At 45.3% G+C, this 20,034-nt stretch overlaps 1 protein-coding gene across 1 annotated transcript in view; it reads left to right on the forward strand.

Moving 5' to 3' along the window:
- The window catches only part of PPARGC1B (PPARG coactivator 1 beta), a 115,000-nt gene that overhangs the window by 78,327 nt on the left and 16,639 nt on the right, over positions 1-20,034 (forward strand). The window contains exons 2-4 of the mRNA XM_081178366.1: positions 2,461-2,634; positions 13,610-13,822; positions 17,577-17,693. Of these exons, the coding sequence (XP_081034492.1) occupies positions 2,461-2,634; positions 13,610-13,822; positions 17,577-17,693 (504 nt within the window). The remainder of the gene's footprint in view (positions 1-2,460; positions 2,635-13,609; positions 13,823-17,576; positions 17,694-20,034) is intronic.

Here is a 20,034-nt window from a genome sequence, read left to right on the forward strand (position 1 = left end):
GGAAAATTCGGAGAGTGCAGATTTTCGAGGATAACTGTGCTTCTGTCTTGTGTACTGCTTTGGGGAAGTGCAAAGTAGGGAGGTTCACCTTTCAGCCCAGACAGAGCCTACCTTCTCCCTCATCCATCCCTAATCTGAGCAGGCCTTGTCTTCTGTATCACAGTCCTCCCCCTCCCCCGCCTTTGTGCATCGTGGACCTTCGAAAGCCGCATCCCCCAGCATATCTGTGACCTTTGGTAGGCTTAGCAGTAATGGTGCAGTGCAGCATTACTGTGTCCTTCTTGGTCACTCGCTTTCGCCGACCGTGTTGGGAGTTTAATGCAATTGCGTATGCCTTGAGAATGTGGTGGAAATGGGGCCGGGTCTCAGCTGCTCTGTGTGATTGACTGGATATTTTTAGCTCAGTTCTTAGAGCTTAGATTGCCTTACATGCGCCAGCCATTGATTCTGCTCTATTATACTCTCGTTTTGGCTGGGCTTGAGGAGCAGGGGAAGAATACAATGGATTGTTAGAGCTGTTATTGAATTGGTGTCTGGAGAAACTTGTTTCTATAAGGAGAGATTGCCACGGGTATGAGGAAATATTGAAGCTCCAAGGCCTGCTTGCCACTGCCAAGAGCGTGGCGGAGCTAAGTTTAGCTGATGAATGGAGCTGGGGCTGGAAGGCCTGAGAAAGAAAGGGGAGGTTAGGGGTGGTCAGGACCCAGAATGCCCAGCAGGCCAAAAGTGCCACCTTCAGATGCACACAGGCCTCTGTTACAGAGCCTTACCTGATTCGTGACTGTCTGGTGTACCCTATAAGCCTCTTCCTTTCCTTCCTAATTGCTGGCTATCAGGGCACTAGTATAAGCCCTGGATGTCCGCATTACGTCACTAAAGGCTGGAGTAGCTTAAGTGTCCCTTAAGAAGCCATGCAGCTGCTCTGGTGGTGTACGGGGGCGTCTGTGTGTGTCTGTCTGACTGTCTGTCTTGCCTGAGGAGATCACCAGTGGTTGAACTGGTCTTCTGCTATTTTTATAACTCTCCTTAGCTGTTTTTAGTATAATTTGTACACCACCTTGAGATGGACGTGGAAGGCTAGCAATGGATCATGGTGATGATCCATGAGCAAGGGAACTGTCCCAAGAAAAGTTGAAAATGTCTGTTTCCTCTGAACTTGAAAAACAAAGCAAAGCAAACCACCACAAGCACATCTTTGTAATTATACATCAAACGGGCATTATTCATTTTGAAAGATTGTCCCTCAAAATGCAGCCATTTAATCTGAGTGATCTGCTGGTAGGTGGGTGGGTGTTTTCCTGTTCCTTTGAACAGAGACAGACTTGAAAGATGCATATTGTCAGTCACCCACCAGTAACCTCCTCCTCCTTTTTTGCCATGGGGAAACAAAGCATCTGGGCTGTCCTCCAGGGGGCTTGGCCTCTCGCACACTAGAAGGTAGCGGGAGTGATATTTCCAAGAGCACAGAAATGTTAATCTTAGAATCTGCATAATAGGATATTATCATGTTGGTACTAGAAATACAAAACCCAAGCATTTCTTGCGAAGCTGGCCAAGGTTGCAGCATCATTCCCAAATGGAAATACTAGATGTTGAGCGTGGAGAAAGTGCTCTGTTTTGCTTTATCCTTCAGTTTCTTTTGAATGGCATTGATGCACATATTCAAAGTCGGCAAAAATAATAATCACAATCAGGTACAAGTTGTCACTTCTAATTTAAGAAGGGGGATGAGAAGAATAGGCCTAAATTCAGATCTTGCAGACAAGCCAGTAAGACATAATTATAATTCACCAGCAGGTAATAATGCGGAAAATAAAAATAATCTCGGGGTTTTTAGTTTTAATACATTGGAGGAGGGGCAGGAAATGCCTCATTTTACAGCATTCATGTCCTTCAGTACATGCTTGCTTTAGAGGCACAACTCTTACTACACACTGCTCTCAGTTGTATTTTCCCAGTAATTTTATGTATTTATTTAAAACATTTCTGTATCCCCTTTCATCAGTAATACCAGGTCAGGTCAGAAAAAGAGCCACTGGGAGTCATTTAGAACTATATCTGCCATCTTTAATTTGCTTTTTTTTAGTTTCAGTGTGGTTATTTTATAAAATTTTGTTTTGTTGTAAAAGGAATTCTTTTGAAGAACAGGCTAAAAATACCTCAGTAAATAAACAAAATGTGGAACTGTTGCCTTTTTGGAGCTTGAAGGCTTTCTACAGGTGGCAGCCTGCCTTCAAGTGGTTTTAAATCCTCTTTGTTTTAGGAAGGTTTGGACTTTGGTTTCTTAGCTCCACGTTAGTGTGGCTTTTTATTGTGTACCATTTGGACACCCCTTAAAGACACCAGTGATCTGATCTACACCTTGTGAAGGCATGTGTGATTATATTTGACCTCATTTGGTTTTTCCGAGGATTCACAAGCCAGCCAAGCTCACCATCCTTTTCTCTTTTACATCCACAGTATGAAGTGTCTGGTGAGGAACACCTCTACTCTGATTTCCCAGAGATAGATTTGTCCCAGTTGGATGCCGGTGACTTTGACTCAGCCAGTTGCTTCAATGAGCTGCAGTGGTGTTGCGAGCACTCTGAAACAGAGTCCAGCCAGTACAGTACAGATGACTCCGAGCTTTTTCAGGTACACTTCACCGTGGGATTCTCTGTGTCACTGTGGGAAATTTACTCTGGGTCACAACTTCCAAATTGTGCGTGTATCTTTCTCCAACTATAATACTGTCATTGGCAATATGTTGGTTCTGGGAGCCCACTGCAGAGAAGAAACACATTTCTAGAGGAAATAAGTGTATTCTATGGCCATTATTCTTCATGAGAAGGAGAACAGTGAAGGAATCCATGTAGCACATTTGGATTGTGCTGGAATGATCCCTAGGTAGGAGGGAAGAATGTAGTTTTCTGTTTACAGGTCTTCTGACAAAACATTTCTAGTCAGCAGCAGACAGTGTGGTGGGATGGAGGCCCTTACCTGACCTCTTGGCAGGTGAGTTGCTGCTGCTTACTTGGAGAGGGAGGGACAAGGAAGGGCAATACCATGCAAATGCACTGGGAGGAGTTCCAAACTGAACTCCACTGGTGTTTTTGCAGCTCACCACCACTGTGCCCCTCCCAATAAGTAGCAGTGACTCACTAGCCAAGCCCCACCACAACATCAGTTTGTTTCCCTCATGATTCTGTGAAGGAAGAACACATATAAATCTGGCCTTCATTTGTCCAAGGAAAGGTGAAGGGTGATCTCTTGTTATTCTAAGGTGGCCTTCTTCATCCTTGGGTCCCCAAATATTGTTGGACCACATCTCCCATCATTTGTGACCATTGAATAAACTGGCTGGGGATAATGGGATTTGTAGCCCAGCAACATCTAGGGATGCATGTCTGAACAGTTCAGATCTAAAGTACTAATATATGGCCTGCTACCTGCAAGAGCAGTTGTTTTGGGCTACAGTTGGGATTTGCGGCTTCTTCCTTTGGCTTCCTGTGCAAAGTGCAGCCAGGAACATATGAAGCCACCTTATAGAATCATAAAATCATAGAGTTGGAATAGACCACAAGGGCCATCGAGTCCAACCCCCTGCCAAGCAGGAAACACCATCAGAGCACTCCTGACATATGGTTGTCAAGCCTCTGCTTAAAGACCTCCAAAGAAGGAGACTCCACCACACTCCTTGGCAGCAAATTCCACTGTCGAACAGCTCTTACTGTCAGGAAGTTCTTCCTAATGTTTAGGTGGAATCTTCTTTCTTGTAGTTTGGATCCATTGCTCCATGTCCGCTTCTCTGCAGCAGCAGAAAACAACCTTTCTCCCTCCTCTATATGACATCCTTTTATATATTTGAACATGGCTATCATATCACCCCTTAACCTCCTCTTCTCCAGGCTAAACATGCCCAGCTCCCTTAGCCGTTCCTCATAAGGCATCGTTTCCAGGCCTTTGACCATTTTGGTTGCCCTCCTCTGGACACGTTCCAGTTTGTCAGTGTCCTTCTTGAACTGTGGTGCCCAGAACTGGACACAGTACTCCAGGTGAGGTCTGACCAGAGCAGAATACAGTGGCACTATTACTTCCCTTGATCTAGATGCTATACTCCTATTGATGCAGCCCAGAATTGCATTGGCTTTTTTAGCTGCCACGTCACACTGTTGGCTCATGTCAAGTTTGTGGTCAACCAAGACTCCTAGATCCTTTTCACATGTACTGCTCTCTATGCTGTACTGCTCTCTATGCTGAAGGCCAAAATAGATAATACGTTAGGGCTGCACTCTTATATCCACTTACCTGAGAGTAAGCTCCATTGAATTACACAGAATTTAATTCAGGCAAAGTAGAAATGTGTAGGACCACAAAGTAAATGTGTGGTCACAATTGCACATCTTTCAACTTTTTTAAAATAGAAAAATAGCACCTGTGGGAGCCTTAGCCTAGATCAGGACTCTGGTACAGTGGATGGGAACTAATCATTCTCCCACCCAAGCACAGTTTTGCTGATAAAATAATTCATCCCAAACTGTGATTTGCCCCAAGAAGTGTTTTGGGGGCCACTCCCTATATAATAAATAGGTTTTTTGTTGTTGTTATTTGTTATTTTGCACCCCCTTCGCACAGCGCCCTGTGCGGGGGAACCACCCTAAATCCAGCGCTGATAATAGTGAGGGGGGGGGGGTGGAGAAAAATTGCAAGAGTTAACACCCTCATGCCTTTCAGTTCTAATTGGGGTCGGGGGCTCCTGTAGCTGTTTCTTTCTTTTTCACATTTTTCTTCTTAAAATGAAAGATATGTAAATGGCAACCACACACTGAAGGCTTCACGTTTGGTCCTCCATCCTATCAGTGGCTGAATAGTATCTCCCCTGACTAACAGCCACTCTCCAGAGTTTCAGCTGATGCTCTTTTTCAGCCTCAGCGCTTAGAGTCTCTAACTAGAGATACTGAAAATTGAACGTGGGACCGTGTTCTTCTGCACAGGAAACATGTGGTCTGCCACAGAAAGTACAAAACTAATATAACAACTATCTCAAAGTGAAGAAGCTACAGTACATCAATAATTCTTGCAGACAATCACACACACACCAATAATCTCCTTTGCCTGCCCCTGCCTACCTGGTGCTTTGCCCCTTACGGCAGATGCAAAACAGGCCCAGGATGTTCCGTATCCTGCCAGCACTCACCTGTTAATTCCTCCACACAGAGGAGGCTCGTTTCCCCCCTTTTCTGGAACAGCCTGATGAAAGCTGAGGAAAGGTGTCTGTGGGTGAGGAGGGGGGTCCACACTATTAATATCTCTTCTGCAGATGATTAGTGCTCCATTAATTTGCGCTTGGTTTCTAAATGGAGCAAGTGTAGTAAAGCTAATGAGGAGGCAGAAGAGCAGGCGAAGGCTGCTGAGCCCATCCTCCTGTGATCTATTATTAAAAGGAAATTACAGGATGGTGCCTTGTGCCATCCAGCCTGATTTCCAAACCTGACGGATTGTTCAGCAGTGGGTGGGATGGAGGCAGCAAGCCAGGGAGGGGGGTGGCGATGGGAGGGGAAAGCTCATAGGAAGCCGCACACAAAGTGACGTGGCCCTGGAATGTTAATTTTCCAGCGCACAGAAAGCTTCCCTTTTATCTGACTCTCCAGCTTCGGCGTCACCTTTGCATCTCTCTGTGCACATGGATATTTTTAGCTGAGGCTCCCTCTCAGTGTGTTGCTCGTGCTCTCTAAATATATGTGGTTCCATTATACCAATCGGCGAGCTGAGACGCAGTGCAGGTGGATGGAGCCGTGAGCCCGCGAGGAAGATTAAAGGTGCACAGATTACCTGCGGGTGACACAGCTCCCTTGGCGCACCCCACGCCGCCTCCCCCTCCTTGCTCTTGGCTTTCCACAAAATACACACCATCTCCCAACAGGGCACAAGGTATTCATGGTGGTGTTTCCATGATCAGGATATGTTGTGAACAGTTCTTGGCTTCAGTTCTCCCCCTGTTAATTTAGGAAGACAGGAAGCTGCCTTGTGGCAGATCAGACCATTGCCCTACCTAGTTCAGTATTGCCTACACTGACCGGTAGGTAGCAGCCCTTCAACATTTTGGACAGGGAGTCTTTCCCAGCCTTACCTGGAGATGTCAGGGATTGAAGTTGCAACTTTCTGCTTACAAGACAGATGCTCTACCACTGAGCTAGAGCCCTTCCCATTGTGTTCACATGCACACGATATGCCTGCTCTTGCCTTTTATGTCGAATGCCAGTAGCATTTCCAAGAGTCTAGAGCTAGTTCATATGATGGTGCCTCACCCGCCACCCCTGCTCCCTTCTTAACCCCATCATAGCCTTCCAGGTAACCTTTGCTTCCTCTGAAGGCTGAGCAACAAAGGAGCTTGGCTCCATTTCTGCATCCTGCCATGCAGACTGGTCTGGCTGCTGCAGGCTCTGTCGGCTGGCCCCGCACCATCCCCACTGACTGACTCAGCAGGAACCAGGATGTTGGGAGAGTCCTGCACATTATGCAAAAACCTAATATTATTGCTGTTTAGTTCCTGTAATAAAAGAATAGTTCATCATTTTATACACTCGATTCCCGTGATGATCTTTGGCCGGGGTGGAGGATGTCTGAAGAGGTTCTTTGAAGTGCCTCGCCAGAGTAATTGAGAAAGGAAATCAAGGAGGCAGGAGGAGTGGGGAGAGAACAGTGTGGGGTATGAGTTTATACCTGGCCTGATGTAGTATCAGGAATTTGGCAGGAAAAAAACCATTCTCCTCTTGCCTCTCCTCCATTAAATACCTGCTGCTTCAAGGGGAACAGATTGTTTGCTGTATATGAAGAGAAGGTGTTCTTTCTTTCTTTTTTCTTTTCTTTTCCTTTTGTCTGTAGCATAAGGTTGATTTTGGATTCCAGATTACAACTGCCTGCCAGCTCGCATTTTGTAGTGGAATTATCCACTCATGATGAACTTTTAAAGAATTCCTTCCCCACAGTGACACCTTCACATGCCAGCTTTACACTGTTCTTGCAAAAGGTCGAGAGTGACTGACAGGCCGTCATTGCGGGATGCATATTTTCCACTGAACTTCCTGAGGAAAAGATAAACAGAGCTGAAAAGTAAAAGGCAGGTCTTTTAGGAATGAGCAGAGCCTGATGAAACGTACCCTGCTGATGTCCTCCTGCCTGCAGAAGTATCTCACCAATGCTGGAAGGAAAATAAATTTGTCGGGAGAACACAGCTCCCTTTGCTGCCCTTCCTTCTGAGTGCTGCTGTGTCCGCCATAGTTTCTCGTAGTGCTGACATGAATATTTGGGGTTAATGGTGGCTGTAGTCAAATCCAAATAAGCACATACTCACAGTCAGTGGGGATTCTTCGTTTCTTCAAAGTTAGGCACATCTCTTTGTGTCCGAGAGCCAATTCAAATGTTCATGCAAATGCCTGATGCAGAACTCTGTCATGAGAATGCAGATGGGGGGGGGGGGAGTTAGGAAACAAGCAGTACCAGCATAAGAGGCAACAAAGGAGTGTGGGAGACTGTGCCACATTACCCCAGTAAAGCCTGAATTGCCTCCAGTGAAGGTTCCCTGTGCCTGCTTCTAATCAAGATAGACTGGCATTCCTAGGTGATTGCAGCTGGCTCTGGCTCAACACCTCCCTGTTCTGGAATGCCCCCTTTGGGGGCCTTGGTTGACACTGGAGTGTGTAGGGATCCTGCTGGCAGCACCTGCACCCTCCCACACCTTTGGCAGGCAAAACAGGCGGCTCTCTGGTGTCCCTCCACAGGTGAAAGCTGGCAGGGCTGGACAAAGGAGCACCTCCACCTAGTTCACACACCTCCACCTAGTTCAGCTGTGTACACACAAGTACACAGCTCGCGACAAAGGGCATTTGCATTGCACGCTTAGCCAATAAGGCATCAGGGCAAGGTTCTCAAGATGTCAGTAAGAGTCGGGCACGACTAAACAACTAAACAACAACAACAACAAAGTCTAATGAAATTCTACAGCCAGGCTTGGGCACCTTACCTCCTGCGCCACCAGTGCGCATTTTTCACTGCGAACCTGGCAGAGTGAGCACTGTGCTTCAAAGGTACCCTCTAAGCTGCAGCACCAGCTGACTCCAAGGGCCAATCCCTGTCCACCAAGCCCTAGCTTTAGAGCTGGCACCTATGTTTTGTGTAACCCGTCTCTAGCATGAGGACACTTTCTAAGTGCTGTTAAAATTTCCGGGGGGGGGGGGTTGGAAGGAGGCAGCTTTCTCCCACCCCAGCCTCCAAAATTTCTCTCTTCCTTCAGGCCCTTAGAACCCTGCCCTGCTCCCTCCCCTGTTTTCTGCTGTGGAAATAGACACCTTTTTTTATTTGGGCTTCACTTGCTTTGGAGTGACAGGCAGCTCCTGCAGGTCCTAGGAGCCCGTATACTGGAAGTTGGACCTTGCCAAGTCCTGACACTTTCAGACTCATAGCATGCATTGTCTTTATCAAGCTGTTGTTCTAGAAAGGAAGGAAGGAAGGAAAGAAAGAAAGAACTTTGTTTTTGAAACAAGTTCCTTCTTTCTTTCTTTTCAGCAACTCTTTATAACCTCAGGTACAGAGAAGTGATACTGTGCTCCATTATGTTGAGAGGAATGCTAAAGCAAATAATAACATTGAAATTTTCAAGAGCAAAATGCTGCATGACTGTCTTTCAGTTAACATTTGGAGTCCTTCAGTCTCAGACCTGATTTTTGCAAAGTTTAAACATATTGGCTGTGACAGGTCAGAATCAAAGAACTGTAAAATAGCTGCATGGGAAATTCAGCTTGGGAAATTAGGAATAGCAGCAAAACGTTTGTTATTCAAAACATCTGGTTGTTAAAATCCACTGGCTCTCACCCTCCCCTGAACCATTTAGCTATAATCTGAACTCAACGGTGTTCTTTTTTATCTACTCTTTGGATTTCCAGGAATGATTCCAGTGTTCATCATACTCAGATATCTGCAACTGTGCAGTTTAGGGAACTGCTTGATTTGAGTACATAAAAAGTGGGATGCAAGATTACATGGCCCTGTGTACTGTCATGTTCCAAATGAATCATCCTGAAATTAACCACCAGAAAAACTGGCACCCTCAGCCGGTTTTCCTAGTGGTTTTCCTATTGGTTACCAGTGATGTCCAATAGCTTTTGGGCCACTGCAGCACCTCTGCTTGAGTCGTCAGAGGTGATTTGCTAAACCATGCCTTAAACTGTACAGGCACTTTGCTGGTTCTACCTCATTGCAGCATAGAGTCAATTCTAGACCTCAAGGATTAATCTGCAAGATGTGGTGGGGTGTGGCAAAGTGCATGGAGAAACACATTTTAAAACAGAGGGTTAGGTTCCATTATCATCTGCTAACTTCCAGTTCTAAGATTGTAATCGCACCAAGGGTTGTATTCATCATATTGCTAAGGGGATCCGTTCATCAGCGGAAGCATTTCTGCTTGTCCGACAGAGTAGCCTCCCCTCTCCTTCTCCCCACATTCTGTTCTGGCTGTTTCCCTGACCCTGTGGAGCAAATTTGAGGAGGGCACAGGGGGAAGAAAGAGGGGAAGTCCCGTTGCACTAGGGGTAATCCCTGCACTGGCTTCCACTAGCGCAGCAAGTTAGTTGACTGTGACCCGAAGCTTCTCACAGATGCAGGATGGATGAGAGTTTTCCCCATAGGCTCTGTCAGCTCATGGTCCACCCTCTATTGAGTTCTTTCTTCACTGGACACTCAAATTCACCAATTCCATCATTCATTGGTATGGAGCCCAAGCCAAAGTAAGGCCAGTTTCTACTACAACCTTTACAGCGTGATTGTCACCGGGAAGGCAAATCACGTGGGAAGCTGCTTCTGTGATAAACCTGTGTGCTTCAGGCTGATTATAAACATACCAGTAAAACTCAGTAAGACAGTGGGGACAACCCAGCTGAAGTTAAGCAATTTTAAAGCCCCACTGATTGAAGGGGCAGAGTTTTGTGCATGTGCATATAATTCTTTCATTGAAATCAAGATTTTACAATACCTGCCTGTGGTTGGATTGTGTCCACTGATTCCAACTGAGCGCTTCAGTTGCCTGTGATTTTTATTGCTAAAAGATAACTTTGTCATCAAGTGCAAAATATCTGATAGATATGGCTATAAACTGGGAGGAAAAGCTGGATGTAAGTTGTTGGGTTTTTCTCTATCAAATTTAGTACAGAGAAGAGGGGAATAGCCATGCATGTGCAGTCTGTGTGAGGTTTGTACCCTTCAGCCTCAGACCCAGCAGCTAATGGAGGGGCAAATTTTAATCTGAGATCAAAGCTGTACAGTATGGTCCTACGCATATTTACTTAGAAGAAGAAGAAGAAGAAGAAGAAGAAGAAGAAGAAGAAGAAGAGGAGGAGGAGGAGGAGTTTGGATTTGATATCCCGCTTTATCACTACCCGAAGGAGTCTCAAAGCGGCTAAGAACTGAATCCCATTGAGTTCAATGGGGCTTAGCCTGTGCAAGTGGGCTAGTTGATCAATTCTCTCATTAAACTTACAGCCTTCCTTTAGTGTGCCATTTGTATCGGTTGAAACATTTCTTTTTTTAAAAAAAAAATTTATTGGGTTTTCCGCTTTTATAAAAACAATACACACACAAAAATAACACAAGTCAAAAACATGTATAAATTCAGCAGATCCTCGTTTCATAACCTTGTTCCCTGACTTCCCCCCACCCCCCCTCGTGCATCCCAATTCCCAAAATTATATCAGCAAGTTGGTATTTCTCCTCTTAACCATCTTATTCATTTTGTTACCTCTTTTCTAATAAAAAAAAAAATTGATTTTCCTAAGTTGGACTTAAGTTCTCTTCCATCGATTTTTCATTTTATCTTAATTAAAAGTCATATTAACCAAACCTAAAAGTCTTAAGAGTTTTTAAGAATCTCCTCTTCCCTCCCTCCCATCCCCGGTTTTTGTCCCTTCCCAATAGAAATCCAAAGTCAAGATTCTCAGCCTGGGTTCCTCACGTCCGAGGCTTTCAAGTCTCTTTCAGTCCCTCTCCGCCGGTCTTGTTGGTAGTCCTTTATGTCAGTCGTCGAGTCTGGAAAAAGTTATTTCACCATCAAAGTATATTCTCTTCCCACAAGGAGATTTGAAAGCAACTGCTGGAAAATTTCCACAAAGCCTGTATCTTCAAAATCAAAGTCCAAACGGAGGCCCCAATCATATTTCTTTATTTTAAGTTCCTGTATTCCATATTGTCCCCGAACCTCCTCCTTCTTCTTCTGCGTCTTTCGCAGACTTGTGGTAGATATGTTCCCAGGGTCTCCTTGCTTGTGTTCCACAGATGTCAGCTTTTGGTTGTTACTTCCCAAGGTTACTTTCTCTTTTTCTTGTTTAGTCTCTTCCACCTCTGTAGACATTGTTTCCCATTCAGCTGTGGATTCTTTCTCATTCAGGTCCTCAATACATACAGCAGAGCTGCCTGTTCCAGAAGTCAAGGTCATAAGTTGTTTATTCATGGCCAAGCTCTGCTCTTGTAGAGTTCCCACCAATTGAAACATCCTTTCGATTTCCACTAGTAACTTTCCATCCACAGCCATTGTATCCATTGTAGTTTCACAGAATTCCCCCTAGGGGGAATCTGATTACTTATTAGTCTTTTCTCCAACAGTCCTTTAACTTATTATTATTACTTTGTTTCCAACAATTTTGGCTCAATTATAACTCGTCTTAATCCAGAGGGATCTTAGATAGCAATTTTTCCACTTTAAACTGCCCATTTGGCAGCTTTGACAGCTGTCAAACTCCGCAGCTCTTACACAGGCACAAAGGCAGGACGTTCCCGAGCCCGGGAGGGGGGGTTGTTTAAAACAAAAAGAGGGTCTCCAAAACTCCACTCTCCAGCACAAAATTTCCTTTAACTAAATCTTGAAAGTTAGTGTCCTTTTTAACTCACCCCACCAAGGGTAGGCTCTCCAGCTTAGCTCTTGTGTCGTTGCTTAGATCGTCTGCAAGGGGGGGGGTGCGGACTTCCTTTTAGCACACCCCCCGGTCGTCTCCAATTCAGGGTAAAATTTTTAAAGTCCCAATCCGTCTTACTCACTGGTAATTCTTTCAGTCCAGATTTTCAAGGAAGGAAGTCAGCGCTCTCTGGTCATGGCTCGCGGCTTCGCTCCACCGAGGTAGCGGTCGACTCTCAGTGCCACGCCACCCCCGTATCCTCTCCGCAGCCTTTAAAAAGGCTCTTCGTGGATCAGGGGGGGCGCTTAAGGCACCCGCCGAGTCTTCAGTCCGCAGGCTTCCGCGCCTGCGGTTTTTAAGGGTCCCCGCGTCGCCGGCGCGGCAAAGACCCGTCCTCGGTAGAGCCCATTCCCTCCGCAGCTCGGAGGGAATCCGCCATTTCCAGATCGCGTCAACCCGGAAGTCCCGGTTGAAACATTTCTAAGGCTGCAATCCTAGGCATATCTTCCTGAGAGTAAGTCTTACTGAACTCAGTGTGACTTGCTTCCAAGGAAACCTCCGCAGAATTGGGATGCAAAGTAGGCCAGAAACAACAAAGATGGGGAAATGTCTGCAGGAAAATCAGGGAATCCTCACTGACATCTGTTATTTTAAGATAGGGATTTGTAGTTTATTTTTTTCTTTTAAGAACAATGTGCATCAGCCGTAAGTCAGACAGCAAAATCCTTCCAACATAAACCCTTTTCGGAAGCAGAAATATAGCTAGAGATAAGATCTCCAGCTCTTGCAGAAATAAAGCTCACCTCCAAATCATATCATATCTCAACAAACCTAGGTGAATGCTGTTAAAAAACAAAACCTTTAATCGTGGAAATTATATTCATGGATGGGTTACACTGTTAAAGGCTTCTCCGAACTTTCCTTGCCTGCTTTCACAGGGAGGGAGGGAGGGAGGGAGGGAGGGAGGGAGGGAGGAAAGAAAGAAGGAAAGAAAGAAAGAAAGAAAGAAAGAAAGAAAGAAAGAAAGAAAGAAAGAAAACCGTAGCAGAGGGATTACATATGGATGCTATATGATGATGTACAAATGGAAGTGTGTTATTACATTTTGGATTCTAATAAACTCCATGTGGGTTCTATCCAATTAAAAGATGCTCAGAATAGACAAATTCAAGTTGGTGGGTGAAAGTCAGTCATGTCCATGATCTGCTCTTGAGTAGGACTAGTGTTGGATACAACCCTATGTATCTTAGGGTTCATAGATTGTTTTTGCAATACAGAGGTACCTCAGTTTATGAACTTAATCGGTTCCGGGAGTCTGTTCTTAAACGGAAACCGTTCTTAAACCGAGGCGCGCTTTCCCTAATGAGGCCTCCCGCCGCCGGTGCCCTTCCACCGCTTGGATTCCGTTCTTAGACCGAGGTAAAGTTCGCAAACCGGGACCCTACTTCCAATTTTGCAGAGTTTGTAAACCGAATAGTTCGTAAACAGGGCTGTTCTTAAACCTAGGTACCCACTGTATAGTGATATATTCAGCCTCAGTGGTTTCGTCTGCATGGTGTTTCCTTTCCTGCGTACATCCCTTTAATGTGATGTCATTTGAGTTGTTCTCCTGTAGGAGGCATTTTGATTGGGTAACACCCTCTCTCTCTCTCTCTCTCTCTCTTTCTCATTCTTCTGACTCCTCCCACCAGATTATTGACAGCGAGAATGAAGCGCTGCTGGCGGCTCTCACCGAGACACTGGATGACATCCAGGGAGACGACATGGGCCTGGCCGCCTTCAGACCTATGGACGAGGGGGACATGCCCAACAGCGGCTGCACATCACTCACCCCCTCTCCCAAACCTGCCGCCCCTCTCCCGAGGGGGCCTCCTCTGGCCCCAGAGGTTGATGAGCTGTCTCTAGTAAGAACCCACTTCCTACTGTTTAAGGTGGATTTGGATGCGCCTCTGATAAGCCGGCTGCATGGGTATGATAGGAAGCAAAGGTCTGAATTTTTTCATTATAGGCTTACAATTATAACAATACAAAAAGCATATACCTGTTATTGTATACGTATACATGTGCTGCACCATTGCTCTCACTCCGGTTTGCTCCATTGCCATCCTCGTGGGGGAAAGAGTGTGACCGTTGCGGGGAGGGGGAATCGAGTGCGGGTCAGGCGTGTGAATGGCATCAGATGCATTCCAGAGCTGCAATCATCTTTAAACAAGCCCCACTCCAGTGGTGCCTCATTGTCTGCTGTTTCTTGTCTCTTTTTTGATATATCTCATTTCCCCCCCCCTCCGTTCCTCCTCGCCCACTCCCACCCTCCACTCTCTGTCTCCAAGTGCCGATCCCTCGCATGATCAGAGGCGTGAGAAAAGCTCCCTCCCCGCTATGAGGTTGGCTAGTGTCGCTGATCTGCTGTATCCCCTTATGGTCAGGGCTGAATGTATCTGCACCACCTTGCTGAAGCTTAGGCAGGTCTGGGTCTGGTCAGTGCCGGGGGGGGACACACACAAAGACAACACTCCATGGCTGGGTCGCCCTGTGTTCCGTAATAGAAGAACACGAGAAAATGAGCAAATAAATTAGTATTTATTTGCTTTAAAAAACAGAAAAAGTATTGTGCACCATGATATCCTGAATAAAAAAAATGATGGAAAAGAAATCTCTGCATGTATAGCAAATTGAAAGCTTAGCCCAGGTTTTCCAAATAAATAACTGAAAATCTGGAGTCTGTGACCACTATGCATTATGCAAATCAAGCAGACTGCGTATTTTTCCTTTGGCGTAATTTTATTCTGCTTTGGCTAGTCTTAGGAACTAGGACTACCACCACTCCTACCCAGCCAACAACCAGAAGTTTAGTTACTTCCCACACTTTTGAGATTTCATCTGGTATTGCCTACACACTTTCAAGAACCTGAAGCTTGCCTTTACACTGAAGAGGTTCTCTGGAAAGCCAAATTCTGTGGCTAGAGCCATATTCCAGCCCCTGCCCTGCTCTCTGCTCCCTTGAGGATACACAGAAGTGAAGAATGCACAACGCCCTTTTTGTGACTCCTGGATTTTGGGGGCTTGGTGAAGCTTGAAGTCCTAGCTATTCTATGGCTTCTGTCAGAGATCCCTTCTTAGCAAACTTGCAAGGAGTGGTGGAAGAGGAAGAGGGCACTGTGGATGGCGTCTTCACGGAGAACGCCACATTTTCAGAACCTGTTTTCACTTAGCACATGCCCAGAGCTGGAGGCTACAGAGCCTTCGACCCTCCACCCTTCTGTTACTTGGCCATGCTCTAAATCATCCTACAAGAGTGTTGGTTTTAGAGGACTCCATATGTTCCCACAGGCTCCTGCCTATCATTCTCTATTCCCCCTCCTCCCCCTTCCCTTATCTGTCATTAATGAATGTCATGATTTCTAAAAGTGTTCTGGCGGCATCTAGTGGTGAAATATATGGCATTTTCACTTCACACAAAAGTGTGCATGTGTGTGGGTGTATAATATTTATATATTTATAGATATATATATCACACAAATCCATATGTGTATATATAGGATGTATACGTTGCAGGAGAGAAGGAAATAAACTTTTCATTTATATATATTACATATATATATATATATTATATCAGACAGCAGAAATTTTCACTTAATATTGTGATGGAGAAAGCAGGCATTTGACCGTGGGAACTGACTGACTGAATCTCCATCGTACACTTAATTGTTAAAGAGCTTTTTTGAGTTTCCAGACTGTCTTTGAAGATTTCCCCCGACTGCCACGTTCCCACAAGAGTCAAATCTGGCATTAATGTTAACGGATCCCATGTTGCCTTCAACGTGAGCGTGTGGAATGTGAAACCTCGCCTCCCCCCCTTTTTTAAAAAAACAAGACTGAAATATTCTAGCCATGTAATCAGGAACATTTGGGTCATGATACCAGATACCCCAAGATAATTTTTCAGTCTGCTGTTTTGCCCACAACTTCCTTGATGGGGTTAAAATAGCACTCGTCCAAAGGTTCATATTTATATTTATTTATTTTTTAAAAAAAGAACCTTGTAAATACTTGGTATTTGGACAGAACGTGCATCTTCAAAAGACTTTCTGGCTGATGAATCAATTAGTCAATCAATCAATCAAAGGCCATATTGGAATGTTACATCCCACTGATTGATTTTCAGGCGCTGATGCACTTGCTTCCTTGACGCAAATTGGATGCCCGTAAAAATATATATCACAAGTTAGGGTTTAAAGGATGGGTGGGAATTAACCTCACTATCCAGAAGCCAGTTCAACAACAACACCCATGATTCTTCAAACTGCAAAGAGCTATCTCTCTCCCCCTCCAACTTTTTACTTAAAGGAGCCTGGGGTGGAGGTTCCTGAATCTCTGCTGCCAATATTCTTAAAGCACCATGAAGGCAGCATGCTTGCAGAATCCAGGGCTTGCCAATTTTTAAGATTAGGCAGGATAATTTACACACACACACACACACACACACACACACACACACACATATATGTCTTCCTCTGTACCTAGGGAGTTTCTGCCATCGAGGGACACTTAACTCCACAAATGGTGTCCCACCATTTAATTATGGCAACAGAATGTTCATTTTGCACAATCAGTCTTGATTTGATTATTCAGTGCCATGACAGGTCTGGTCCTCCTTAGAGAAGGCGACAGAGGTAGCAGCAGTTGGCAGAGCAGCACCGCACAACTGACTTCCTGACACTGAGCTAAGATGGAGAGGGGTGGGCAGGGCAGGCAGAGCTCAGCATGGTGTAGGCATGGTGGCTGGAGCATCAGATTGGCTCCCGCCACTGCACCCACGCCAGACTCAGCTCTCTGTGCAACCCCCCCCCCTCCCATGGTAAGCAGCAGTGACATTAGGCATTGCCTGTGCCACCCTGCCAACCACTGCTAGTAGTAAGTGGCACACACCTTGGTTTCCCTGAAAGATACTCCAGAGACGTTAAGGAGGAGTACCCAGAGAAGGATTGTGAAATGTTTTGTATAACATGCGATGAGTATTGTTGATAAGCCATTGTCCCTCCCCTATGCAGTAACTTTTGAACTTTTGATACCTGCAGCCAAAGAGCTCTCCAGAAAGATGTTTGGTTTTTTGCAAAAATGATTTGTTTTTTTTTGTGCGGCTCTTTCAGGAATTCTTCATATGCTATATAATTGCTATATGAACAGCACCTCCATGTAGGAAAATGGCACAAAACCTGCAGGCAGATCCTCATATGTGGTGGTCACGCATGCAGGCTTTTTCGCTGCACGTAGCTATGAATGAATTTTTGTCATCACCTTGATGAGCTTTAACAACAAGGCAGTGAGCCTCCATGGAGCTGGGTCTTGGTAAGTATCCAATGCTAGTTGGAACTGCAAGCCAGACCCAACTCAGGTGGCAATAAATTCGGAAACGGTCTTTTCCAAGCCCCTGTTTGCTTTCAGTCTCAGCGTGTGTTGGAGCCTCCCCATGACCCTGATTCATGTGACTCTTCGAACATCTGTGGCTGCCAAAACTCATGTTGTGGGGGTGGGAGGGCTGGATCTCCACTCCTGCTTAGAGGAGAGCAGGAGGGTTGACCTGGGATAATTTAAGCAGACGTGGCTGTTCATTCATGTAGGAATTCCGACTCTTTCTTTCACCACTTCCCTTTCCAGCTGAAGAAGTTGCTCCTTTCTCCATCCAATGTGCCTCCAAGCTATGAGGTTCAGAGAGAGGGGAGCACATGGCGTCAAGGAACTCCCAAATCCAGACCCCAGCGACCCTGTACAAAGGTATTGTTTGGCCTTAGCAACCCTAACCTTTGCCCTAAGATAGCACACCGCACTATATTTACCCAAGATTAAATCCAAGTTGTACATTACAGCTCACCTCCCATTTTAAACAGAAGAAGTATGGTCAGGAGGGCCTAGTAAGCACTGGCACACTCCCATCAGTATTGTTAGAAGTGTTTTGTAAATTTTTATTTATTTGTTAAATGACTTCTGTCTTGCCTCTCCTCAAAACACTTGAGGTTGCTTGCAGTAATGGCTTAACTTCACCAATAAAACCAGAAAGTGGTGACAACGTTTTCACCAACAAAAAAGGTTGTAGCAGGCAAAAATAGTTCCCATGGCCACTCTTATCAGTGTAATCATGGTGATGTCTACTCAGAAAGTGGGATTTACTTCCAGATGAGTGTATATAGGACTGCAGCCTTAAACAGCTCACAACCTTTCCTGAATAAGCCCGGGGTTGGTTGTGTGCCAGGAGGTGAGCAGTGAGGTAGACAAGCAGGCCTTTTGTGCAACCAAGGTGCCACAGTCAAAAAGGCCCTCTTGTGCATGTTTGGCCACAGTGCTTCAATCACATCAGAGCCTCCATCGATCATTTAATTGAGATGCATTCAGAAGTTGGGGCTTGAAAGCCCATGACATGCTGCCCAAAGTGAGGGTGGTATTGGTTTCACATTGAATGCATGTGGAACTTAGGCTGAGATGGCCGTGCCCTATGTGTGTCATCTGAGCAGTTTGAACTAATGGCAGCTGTTGGGGCAGTGGCACCAGAGGGCCAGCAGGTGACTCAGTTGCGTCTTGCACTACCTGGAGCATCCAAGTGAGCCATTGGAGTAGCCCTACTTAGGGACCCTGACCTTTGCTTACTACTTTAAGCAAAAACAATGCATCTTGGTCATGTTGACTTAAATCTGGTTTTTTAATGTCACTGTTGTCCTTTAAAATTGAGGTGGTACCCTGGATCTTCAAATCTTTATTATTTAGCCAAAGGTCATCCATTGACAGGCCATCATGCATTTTTATGCAGTCCCTTGTGAACATACCAAATGTTAATCAAGGGGTGGTTTAAAATCTCACTCATAGAGATTTTATTTTTCTTTCTAAATTTATCAAGAGGCAAGGGATTTTTTTAAAAAAAAACTTTTCGTTATTTATATCTCTCTGTGGGGATTTGAAGAAAGCAGCTAGGGCAGCTAGATGCAAAAGAAATCTGGGCTCCTGTGCCCTTTAATGGTGGTGTTGGAGAGGGAATTTCAGCCAGTGTAGCTTGTCATGCACATTTATGGATGTTGCAGGAGCCCTGTCCTCTCGCATCGGGCCACTCTAGTAGTGCCCTAGCCACGGTGCCCAGGCACACATGCTCCATAAACTGTGAGACCAGTACTGACAGGTGGAATCCACTGTATTGTATGGTTTGTCTACCCTTGAGGAATTTGGGTTGCGTAGCAGGAATAAAGAGCCATGAATACAGAAGCTGGCCATACCTGGGTTAACGGAGAGATGAGAGAGAAAAAACAGGACACTGGTAGTGATATCAGAGTGAGCCTTCTCAAAACAAGAAGGCTTTCATCTGCGTGCCCTTTGGAGTGCGGTATACAAAGAGCCTCTTTATTTTCCCCAGATTCCCTTCGTCTTTAAATTTTGTCATGATGATCTTTCCCCTCTTCTCTCTCACTCTCATCCTTGACCCCAAATTAGAATGGAGCTTCCCAGCAGCTGACTGAACTGACTTTAGCTGGGCAAAGAGCTACACGTAAAGTTGCAGAACCAGTCCAGTCATTTAAACTAATCCCCTGAAATCCACACAAGATGCCATTAAAGATTTTCCACTTGGGTGATGGAAATTGTGCAGTGCATTAGGCAAGTGGATTTAGATTGCATGGGAAAGGCAGGGCTAAGTGAGGGGGGGAGAAAGAGAGAGACAGTGACCCTTCCATGCCAACTGGAAGAAAGGGGAGGCAAATCAATACTATTTGCCACATACAGCAGCTAGAAAGAAATTTGATGCAAGGGGTGTGAAGAATCCCTTTGATCTCTCTTGCTCTGTGTAGTTCTTGAAAGGAGCTGTTGAAAGTGTACATACATCCTCTCCTTTCTCATCTCTCCTGCCCAGTTCTTTAAACCCTGTATTAGCTTCCAGCAGCTTCCCCAAATCTTCATTTGATTTCTCCTACCCAGGGCATTCACTAAGGAACAAGGCTCTGCATCTCAACAGGTTATATCCCTCCTATTCTTCTGTTATATTTACACATACACAAACATAGGAGGATAAGGATGGAATCAATTTAAACTTCCACCCAGCTTTTATTGTTTCTCTTCAAGTTGTGCACAGATGACTCTT

The sequence above is a fragment of the Podarcis bocagei genome (assembly GCF_964188305.1).
Source record: "Podarcis bocagei genome assembly, chromosome: 2".
Taxonomy (NCBI): Eukaryota; Metazoa; Chordata; class Lepidosauria; order Squamata; family Lacertidae; genus Podarcis; species Podarcis bocagei.